The 9,977-nt window shown below is 38.1% G+C and overlaps 1 protein-coding gene across 1 annotated transcript; it reads left to right on the top strand.

The window, feature by feature from the left end:
* The first annotated feature begins 6,297 nt into the window (after positions 1-6,297).
* On the top strand, positions 6,298-8,988 carry LOC125193689 (protein SUPPRESSOR OF MAX2 1-like). Its single transcript, XM_048091536.1, has 3 exons — positions 6,298-6,937; positions 7,025-7,241; positions 7,313-8,988. The coding sequence occupies exons 1-3, from the start codon at positions 6,435-6,437 to the stop codon at positions 8,828-8,830; spliced, it is 2,238 nt and encodes a 745-aa protein (XP_047947493.1). The 5' UTR covers positions 6,298-6,434; the 3' UTR covers positions 8,831-8,988.
* Positions 8,989-9,977: the final 989 nt, after the last annotated feature.

A 9,977-nucleotide genomic window follows, 5' to 3' on the forward strand; every position in this document is an offset into this window, starting at 1 on the left:
CTCTCCCTCCGTCCCACATAATTTTATACACTTTGACCCGGCATGAATTTTAAGAAATATAATGGAAAGTAAGTTGAAATAGTTGGTGGGATGTGGGTCCTACTTTTAAAGTATTAGTTTTATAATAAAATGTGAGTAGAAATGAGTTAGTGGAATATGAGGTCCACTACCAAAAATGGTAAAAGTGAAATGGATAAAATTATATGGAACGACCCAAAATAGAATACTGGGTAAAATTATGTGGGACGGAGGGAGTAATTGTACCGAGTTTATATGGAGCAAGAGTTGTAAGATTGCATATGTATTTTAGTATTTACCACGTATTAGTCAATAGTTTGTAGCACGAAATGATTCCTCTTAGTATTTTATAATATGATGTGGTCATGAGAATACAAAAGCTGACTTGAAAAATATGAACTTTCTAATTTTAGAAATTCATCTCTCTCTAATAAAGTAAAATTTAATTTCTACTAACAATCAGTGACAGAGCCAAAAATTTAACGATGGGAGACCCAAATTTCTTTAAATAGTTGTTCAACTTTTTTGTCAACGTTGTGAAAAATAGTTGTATGGGAGATGGATAAGGAAAAAAATTAGAAGACGGACAATAGAAACTATAAATATATGGAGACAAAGTAAATCTAAATTAATTTTTATCCTTAGAATGTGAAATTCACTTATTAATAATTTTAAATTAAGAATATCTAAAAGCATTAAATATATACCTATATAAATATATTTATTTATGTATAATGTTCAAAATTCATTACTCTAAATTAAAATATTACTCCTTTATAATTCGGTTCGATAAATTAATTAGTTATGAGAAATCAACAAAATCAACAAACCCTTAAACAAAAATAAATAATACTATATGGAGTAATATTTATGAGATTTAAAAATGTAGAACTACTCTTTATTCTTTTTTCTTTTTTTTTTTAGAACTACTCTTTAATCGTACATTAATTAAAGTTTTAAAATGAAAGTAAACAATGAGACTATGGTAATCTATTAAAAGATATTTTTTTCTTAGACGTGTATAAATTAAATTTAAAATAGAAGAAAATAAACATAAAATGGATTTAATCATAAAAAAGAATGAATGGAAATTGAGTAAATGGAGGCTTATAGGAATCGAACTCGGGCCTTGATTGTGGTAGGCCAGTTGATTGTGGTAGGCCAGTGTAAATACCAACTGCACTACCCATGTATCAAGTTTAATGTGTATAAATATATAAAATATAAAGGTTCAAATTGTTGAGGGGCCCCTGGGCCCCCCCGGGACCCACCGTAGTTCCGCCTCTACTAACAATAATTTAAAAACTTTTTTATCTCTTGCTTTTTCAATTATATTATAAAACTCGTACTGAACCAAATATTCATACTCTTTGGTGACGGAGGGAATAATAGGTATTGGAAAAAAATTAAGAAAAAATTAAAATTAAAATTAAAATTAAAATATTATTTATGAAGAATATATCTCACCTTATTAGAGAGAATAAAATAAAATAAAAAGTGTATAATTTTAAGAAACTAACTAAAAAAAAACAATTACTCTCTCCATCCTATAACAGATGTCTCACTTTTCTCTTTTGTTTATCTCACTAAAGATATCATATTTTTATTTTTAGAAAAGATCTATCTCACAATAATATAGATATAATATTTTCCCTTTCCACATAACACACAACATAAAACTTCTTATAATCTCATGTCATCCTACAAGTGTGATACTATATTAGTAGAGTCATTTTTCTATTTTGGAAAATTCCAAGTTAATTGAGTCATTTCTGTTTGGCAAAAAGTAATTCTACCTTTTACTTTATTCTCTCTTATTTTTTTTACCGCCATCACTTATCATGTTTGTGTGTATGTAACCGAAAATTGACACGAGTGATGTGATCTAAAGTTATTGCAAGTAGGGATGTTAGTTTGCCCAACAATTATCCTTTAGCATACATTTCAAATTTCCCAACAAATAAAGATAAAAATTAAAATGAGTAAATATTTCCGATGAGAATAGTTATTCCGCAGCGAGGTAATTAACTCAATACTGTTAAAATAAGTAAATAATACTCCTATACTTATTTATTGATGCGAGAGCGCAAGAGCATATACTATGATTGATTGTAATTAAGAGTTTACAACAAAAAGTAGGTCAGTTTCACTCCCTATTTACCAGAAATTATGGCATCTGAAAGTACTTCCATCTCCCTCCCCTCCATAAAGATTAAATTCCTTCTTAAAATTCTCTTACTCCTCACTTGAAAAAAAAACAAAAACACCAAAACTTTGCATGCTCCCTTTTCCTGACACATTCCACTTCTACCACGGTTCTACTCTTTCTACAAGGAGCACAAAGTATTTCTTCAAAAATAATTTTTTGTTAAAAAAAAATGAGATACCAACAAATTTTGAGTATCAATAAATGTATTTCACCAAATTTTATACAATAAAAAACTAGTGTGTTTGAGAAAAAATTAATTTATTTATGCATTTAATTAAAACATATGGGCAAATATATAGTACTCCCTCCGTCCCACAAAAGATGTCACACTTTCCTTTTTAGTTTGTCCCACAAAAGATGTCACATTTCCTCTTTTGGAAAAAGTTCCTTCTCACATCAATTATAAAATTATATTTTCTCTCACCACTTAACACACAAAATAACATCTCCTAAAATCCCGTGCCATTTCCCAAGTGTGACATCTTCTCTGGAACGGAGGGAGTACATGGAACGTGCATAATATTGTGGTCATATATTAATGATTTGTGTATAAATTTTTTACTTTTTCAGAACCATAAAATATAATTAAAGTATATTATATTCAAATTTGTAAAGTAATACAGTGGCAATTCAAATATAAAAAAGAAAATTGAAAATGAGGTTGAAGACTAATAAGTCTTTTTAACTTGTACACTAACTATATTTATTAATTTTATATATCAAATTACTAATAGTATAATCTTTTTTGGTTGTACAAAATATTGTTGTTTTTTGTTGTTTATGTTGAATGGTTTAGAGAACATACTTAGAGAGAAAAATATAAAACACAATAGATTTGTGTGGAATTGGATGATCATTCCATTGAATATAGCACCCTTTAAATAAGGATTACAAACAAGTAGATATGGTGGAACTTGTGCTCCAAGTATTCTTGAGCAGCAAGTATTCTTGAGCTTCAAGTATTCTTAGGCACCAAGTATTATAATTTAATTCTATTATATATTCTTTTCTAACACTCCCCCTCAAATTGAATGGTGGGATCTCCAACACTCAATTTGCACAGCTGGTCTTCAAATCTCACAAATGGTAGCTCAACAATGTCATTTTCGATGTTTTCTTTGATGAAGTGTCTATCAACCTCCGCATGTTTAGTCATATCATGTTGGACTGGATTCTCTGAGATACTAATGGCGGCTTTGTTGTCACAATATAGCTGACACATGTTGGGTAAAAAGTTTATTTCCCTCATCAAGTCTCCTGAACCACAGGATTTCAGTCAAACTACTTCTGATTCCACGAAATTCTGCTTCCGCACTTGAAAGAGCCACCACCTTCTGTTTCTTACTCCTCCAAGTTACCAAGTTCTCCCCAACGAAAGTAAAATATCATGTTGTGGACTTTCTATCATTAGGATTTCCTACCCAATCAGCGTATGTATAGCCATGAATTTCAAGGTGCCCATTCTTAGAGAACATCACTCCATGCCATGTAGTTGCCTTCAAGTATTGACAGATCCTAAGTGCGGCTTCCAAATGGTTTGTCTGTAGCTTATGCATAAACTGGCTCACAACTCCTACTGCATAAGTAATATCTGGTCTGGTGTGAGAAAGATATATGCTCTTACCATTTAGTCGCTGGTATCGAGTTCGATCAGCTAGTTCAGCTCCATCTCTAATCTGCAGTCCATGATTAACTGCCATAGGTGTGTCTGGTGGCTTACACTCTAGAGACCTGTTTCTGTTAGGATATCCAAAATGTACTTCCGTTGCCTTAGAAAGATCCCCTTTTGCGACCTAAGCAACTCAATGCCAAGAAAATCCTTGAGCTCGCCCAAATCCTTCATCTCAAATTCTTGGAACAGGTCTTCTTCAGATTTTCAATCTCCTCTAAATCATCACCTGTAATAATCATATCATCTACATATATAATTAACTAGGTTATTTTATCTCTTCGCCCTTTTGGAAAGAGAGTATAATCTGAAATACTCTTTTGATATCCGTATCCCTTCATTGCTCCAGCAAACCTTCAAAACCATACTCTTGGGGATTGCTTTAATCCATACAGGGTCTTCCTCAGACGACACCCTTCTCCCGCTTCAAACTCTGCTTCAAATCCCGGAGATGCCTCCATATACACTTCTTATTTTTTCAGTTCACCATGAAGGAAAGCATTGGTTACCTCGAATTGGTGCAACGGCCGATCCTTGTCCGCAGCGACTGATAACAGCACACGAAAAATATTTATCTTAGCAACTATAGGAAAAAGGTCTCAGAATAATCCACCCCATACGTCTGGGTATAGCCCTTTGCCACGAGTCGAGCTTTATACCTCTCTCTCGAGCCATTAGGTTTCCTTTTAATGGTAAAAACCCATCGACATCGTACTGGTCGCTTCCTTTTTGGTATTGTGCATCTCTCCCATGTGGCATTCCGAATTAGTGCATCTATCTCTTTTTTCATAGCTTCCCTCCAGTCTTTGTGCCTCATAGCTTCCTCCCAAGACTGTGGAATTTTTTCTTCTTCGTACAGGGCATTTTCAAAGGCCTGAGCCATTTCTGACAGGTGCCCCTTCACCAGATTTACAACGGAGTATCGTATCTTTCTGTTGATCTTCTCGGGTGTGTATCGTTTTGGTGGGATTCCTCTGTTTAATCTTTGAGGAAGTATATATCTACCCGTGTCTGGATCAATCACTTCCACTTTCTGATCAACTCCTTCCACTTCCCTGACTTCTGTCTCCATTCCCTGACCTTCACTGGCATCTACATTTACAACGTCAGTAGGAAACACAACTGTATCCACACGGGTTTGGGGACTTACATTGGATATCCAAAATGGAGAGATGGCTGAAAAAGTGACATTTTCCACGACAGGTTCTACCACATCAGTGACTTGCTCAGCAGTGCTGCTTACTGCCTTCTCTGTTGGGTCCACTTCAGGATTACTTGGCATTAGAATCGAAATACAGTTTAGCGGGTCATGAACACTGGTTTCTATGTACTACTCTCCCCCTGATCGCTGAAATGGGTGAAGAAATACTCGGTTTCAAGAAAATTGCAGTTCATTGTGATGAACATGCGGTTTGACTTTGGGTCGTAACACCTATATCCCTTTTTTACTAACCCCGTATCCAACAAATACACATTTGACAGCGCATAGAGAAAGTTTGGTTCTTGCATGCTTAGGGATATGAACAAAGACAGAGCATCCAAAGACGCGAGGTTCGAGGGTTAAGGGAGTTGGGACATTAGCAAGAGTAGATAGAAGTTATAGTGAGGTTTGGTGTTTAAGGATATCTGTGGGCAATCGGTTGGATATCTGTTATGGCAATAGCTTCTGGCCAGAAATGGTTTGGGACATTTGATTCTATAAGCATAGAACTAGTCATTTTTAGGAGAGTTCGATTTTTCCTTTTCGCTACACCATTTTGTTCAGGGGTATGTGCACAACAGGTAGCTTGGTGTATAAGACCTTTTTCTTGAAAAAATTGTTTCATACTAGAATTGACGACCTCCCACCCCCCACATTATCGGTTCGAAGGATTTTTATGGTTTTCTGAAACTGTATTTGTATAAGACTGTAACAGTTGAAAAAAAGGTAAAGATTTCAGATTTTTGTTTCATAACGTATACTCAAGTCATGCGGGTACAATCATCTACGAACACTAGGTAGTATCTAAATCCTTGCTCTCTGTAAAGATTTGGTTGTACAAAATTTGGTTGTTTTTGGTTGTTTATGTTGAATGATTTAGAGAACATACTTAGAGAGAAAAATATAAAACACAATAGGTTTGTGTGGAATTGGATGATCATTCCATTGAATATAACATCCTTTAAATAGAGATTACAAAACAAGTAAATATGGTGAAACTTATGCTCCAAGTATTCTTGAGCACTAAATATACCTGAGGTCTAAGCACCAAGTATTATAATTTAATTCTATTATATTTTCTTTTCTAATAGTTTAACATCACTGTTCGAGTATTTAGTTGTTGCTTTTGTATTTATTGAAAAAAGAGAAGCCATGTTTTGGTGCATTAATTGATCACGAAAGCGACGGTCCGTGTGTCTCTTCATTGCATATATCATCACCACTTCTAGAGAGAGAGAGAGAAGAAGAAGAAGGAAAGACTGTGTTCTCGCGTTGAATTCCTCCGCATCTTTTCACTTTCACACCTTTACACGATCAATCAAGATTCAATTTTTAGGATGAGAGGCACGATTGAGCAGACCCTGACGGCGGAGGCGTCGGGCGTCCTGAGCCAGTCAATCGCAGAGGCCCGCCGCCGCAACCACGGCCAGACCACTCCGCTGCACGTGGCGGCGGCGCTCCTGTCATCGCCGTCTGGGCACCTCCGGCAGGCATGCATCCGGTCCCACCCAAACTCGAGCCACCCGCTGCAGTGCCGCGCCCTCGAGCTCTGCTTCAGCGTGGCCCTGGAGCGCCTCCCCACCACCCCGACCCCCTCGCCGGAGCCACCGCTCTCCAACGCGCTGGCGGCGGCGCTCAAGCGCGCGCAGGCCCACCAGCGCCGCGGCTTCCCCGACCAGCAGCAGCAGCCGCCTCTCCTCGCCGCGAAAGCGGAGATTGACCAGCTGATCATCTCCATCCTCGACGATCCCAGCGTCAGCCGCGTCATGAGGGAAGCCAGCTTCTCCAGCCCCGCCGTCAAAGCCGCCGTTGAGCACAGATTGTTTTCTAATCCGCCTCGGTACAATCACACTTATTTCTATTTTTGTTCGTAGATGAATTGGTGTGTCATGTAAATGAAATGGCATTTCTCCGTTGTTTTGCATAGGCATTTGAACATGCCATTGGAGAGTGTTTCTCCGTTGAGTAGATGCGTATTTGAGATGCCCGATCCATTGGAAAGAGCCCCCTACTGCTCTCGGTGTTCAGAGAATTATGAGAAGGAGGCAGCCAAGCTCACCACTGTTCACAAGTCATTCTCCGAAACTGCACATCTGCCACAATGGTTGCGTAACACCAAGCTCAATACCGGTGATGCTTCACAAGTATGTCTCTTTCCATTCTGCTTGTCAAGTTTTGAGCATACAAACTTAACCAAATGTTTTCATTCGAGCAGAGAATTCAAGAATTGCAGAGGAAATGGAGGGACATATGTTTGCATCTTCATCCTTACTTCCATGCTTGCACACCGGCTCCACCAACACTCTCTATGGCAAGCTTTCATAATCCCAGCCCGCTCACACAACCAACATTTCACCTTCCCCTGCAGCTCGGTGCTGATCATAGCCCTCCAGGAACTCCTGTGAGGACTGATCTTGTTCTTGGACGAAAAGGGACTACTTGTGCAGATCAAGCTAGAGGCTTATTGGATTCTGTGTCGTTGCAACGACGAACAAAGCTGCTCGATAAATTTTCTAATGATATGGATGCAGACATGTACAAGAAACTACACAAGGCCCTCATGGAGAAGGCGTGGTGGCAGGCAGAGGCAGCCTCCACAGTGGCCTCGGCCATTACGTGTTGCAGATCAAACAATGGGAGGCGTCGGGGTGCTGCATCGAGAGGGGATATTTGGCTGTTGTTCACTGGTCCTGATAGAGCTGGGAAGAAGAAGATGGCATCAGTGCTAGCTGAGCAGATTTGTGGGACTAATCCTATCATGATATGTCTTGGCACGCGACGAGATGATGAAGAATCGGGGACTAACATCCGAGGTAGAACAGCCATTGATCGAATAGCAGAGGTGGTTCAGAGGAATCCATTTTCGGTGATCATGCTTCAAGAAATTGACGAAGCAGACATGCTGGTTCGTGGCAGCATCAAACAGGCGATTGAGAGAGGCCGGATCGCTGATTCTCATGGCCGTGAGGTCAGCCTTGGCAATGCCATCTTTATCCTGGCTGGTGTTTGGTCAGCAAAGAATTTTGAAGATCTAAGAGATGGTAGATTTGTAGATGAAAATAAGCTTGCTACCGTAGCCGGTGGGAATTGGCAGTTAGGGCTCGTTGTAGGGGAGAAAACCGGCAAACGCTGCGCTCGTTGGTTGCACGATGTTGATGATGATGGTGGTGGTGGTGGTGGCAGTGGTGGTAGGACGTTGAAGCCACGGAAAGAGGCTGTGAGTGGCCTCTCGTTGGACTTGAATCTCGCGGCTGGAGACATGGAAGATGATCGAACGGACGGCTCTCATAACTCGAGCGACCTCACTATTGATCATGAGGAGGAGTTGAGCCATGTCAACCAGCACTGCTCTGTCACATCAGTTCCTCAAGATCTTCTCAACAATGTCGATGAGTCTGTCGTGTTCAAGGCTGTTGACTCTGCCTTGGCTCGAACGGAGATCAAGAAGGCGATCGCCTCGAGGTTCTCGATGATGGTGGACGATGACTTGTCCCTAGAAATAGAAGATGATGTGCTAGACAGGATCCTAGGAGGGCTATGGCATGATAGGACCAGTTTGAAGGAATGGATTCAGAAAGCTCTCGAACCGAGCTTTGATCGGCTCAAGCCCCGTCTATCAGATGGTGGCAGGAGTGGCGATGTGGTAGTGCGGCTCGTCATCGAATCTGAGTCCGGCGGTCGGGGGCGGGGCAGGAACAGTGGAGATTGGTTGCCTAGTAGCATCTTAGTATGAATGAGTTAATTTTGTAGGGTACATAAATGGCATTTCTTGTTTCTGTTGGGGTCATTTGTGTTAAATATGTAGAACTTTTGGGTGGGGTTTTAAAATTTGTAAACATGAAACTTAGTACTCCTTCCGTCCTACTAAAAAGAACTCAATTTTTGTTCCAATCAGAATGTTTCATTACTAAAAATAAAAAGATCTTTATCTTTATTTTATTTTATCTATCTTACTTTCCTTTTTTTATTTAACACATCAAAATCGGCATATAATCTGTTGTCCAATAAATTGAATCATCTTCCCAATCAGTCAATGTACGCAAACAGAAAAAGAACTTTAAGAATGAGATGATCACAGGTTAACGGATCTTCAACCACTCTCACATTCTAAACGTTATTTTATGAGATACTATTACTACCAATGTTTCAAAACTCAGACCGGCCAATGAACCGGCGAAGCTACTAGTTCACAGTTCAACCGGTCTGACCGGTTCAATCACTGGTCGAACTGTTTTACTGTTACAAATTATACTCCCTCCGTCCCCCATTACTTAACACGGTTTGAGCCGGCACGGGTTTTAAGAAATGTAATGGAAAGTGTGTTGAAAAAGTTGGTGGGATGTGGGTCCTACTTTTAAAGTATTAGTTTTATAATAAATGTGAGTAGGAATGATTTAGTGGAATATGGGGTCCACTACCAAAAATGGAAAAAGTGAAGTGTGTCAAGCAATGGGGGACGGACCAAAATAACAAACTGTGTCAAGTAATGGGGGACGGAGGGAGTATATAATATATAAAATATATTCAATTTAAATGAATGATAAAATTTATTAAATTTTTTATCAATAAATATAGCTAAATGTACAAATACAAGTTAGTGTGGATAAAATTTTTAATATTTTAGATATAAAATAATATAATTCTTAATAATTCAAAAAAATTATATGAAAAAATATATAAACAAATATGAATTATTAATTAGTTTTGATGAAAATATACTATATAGTAAATAATTTATTAAATCTTAGGTATAACTACTTATATTTACATAAGTACCTATATTATACAAATAATAGTTAATTTTAGTAAAAAAGAGTGAATTTTAGATGATAAATATATTATCATATTAATACCTATTCACTAGAATATAAATTTAAACT

This window comes from Salvia hispanica, chromosome 6 (assembly GCF_023119035.1).
Source record: "Salvia hispanica cultivar TCC Black 2014 chromosome 6, UniMelb_Shisp_WGS_1.0, whole genome shotgun sequence".
Taxonomy (NCBI): Eukaryota; Viridiplantae; Streptophyta; class Magnoliopsida; order Lamiales; family Lamiaceae; genus Salvia; species Salvia hispanica.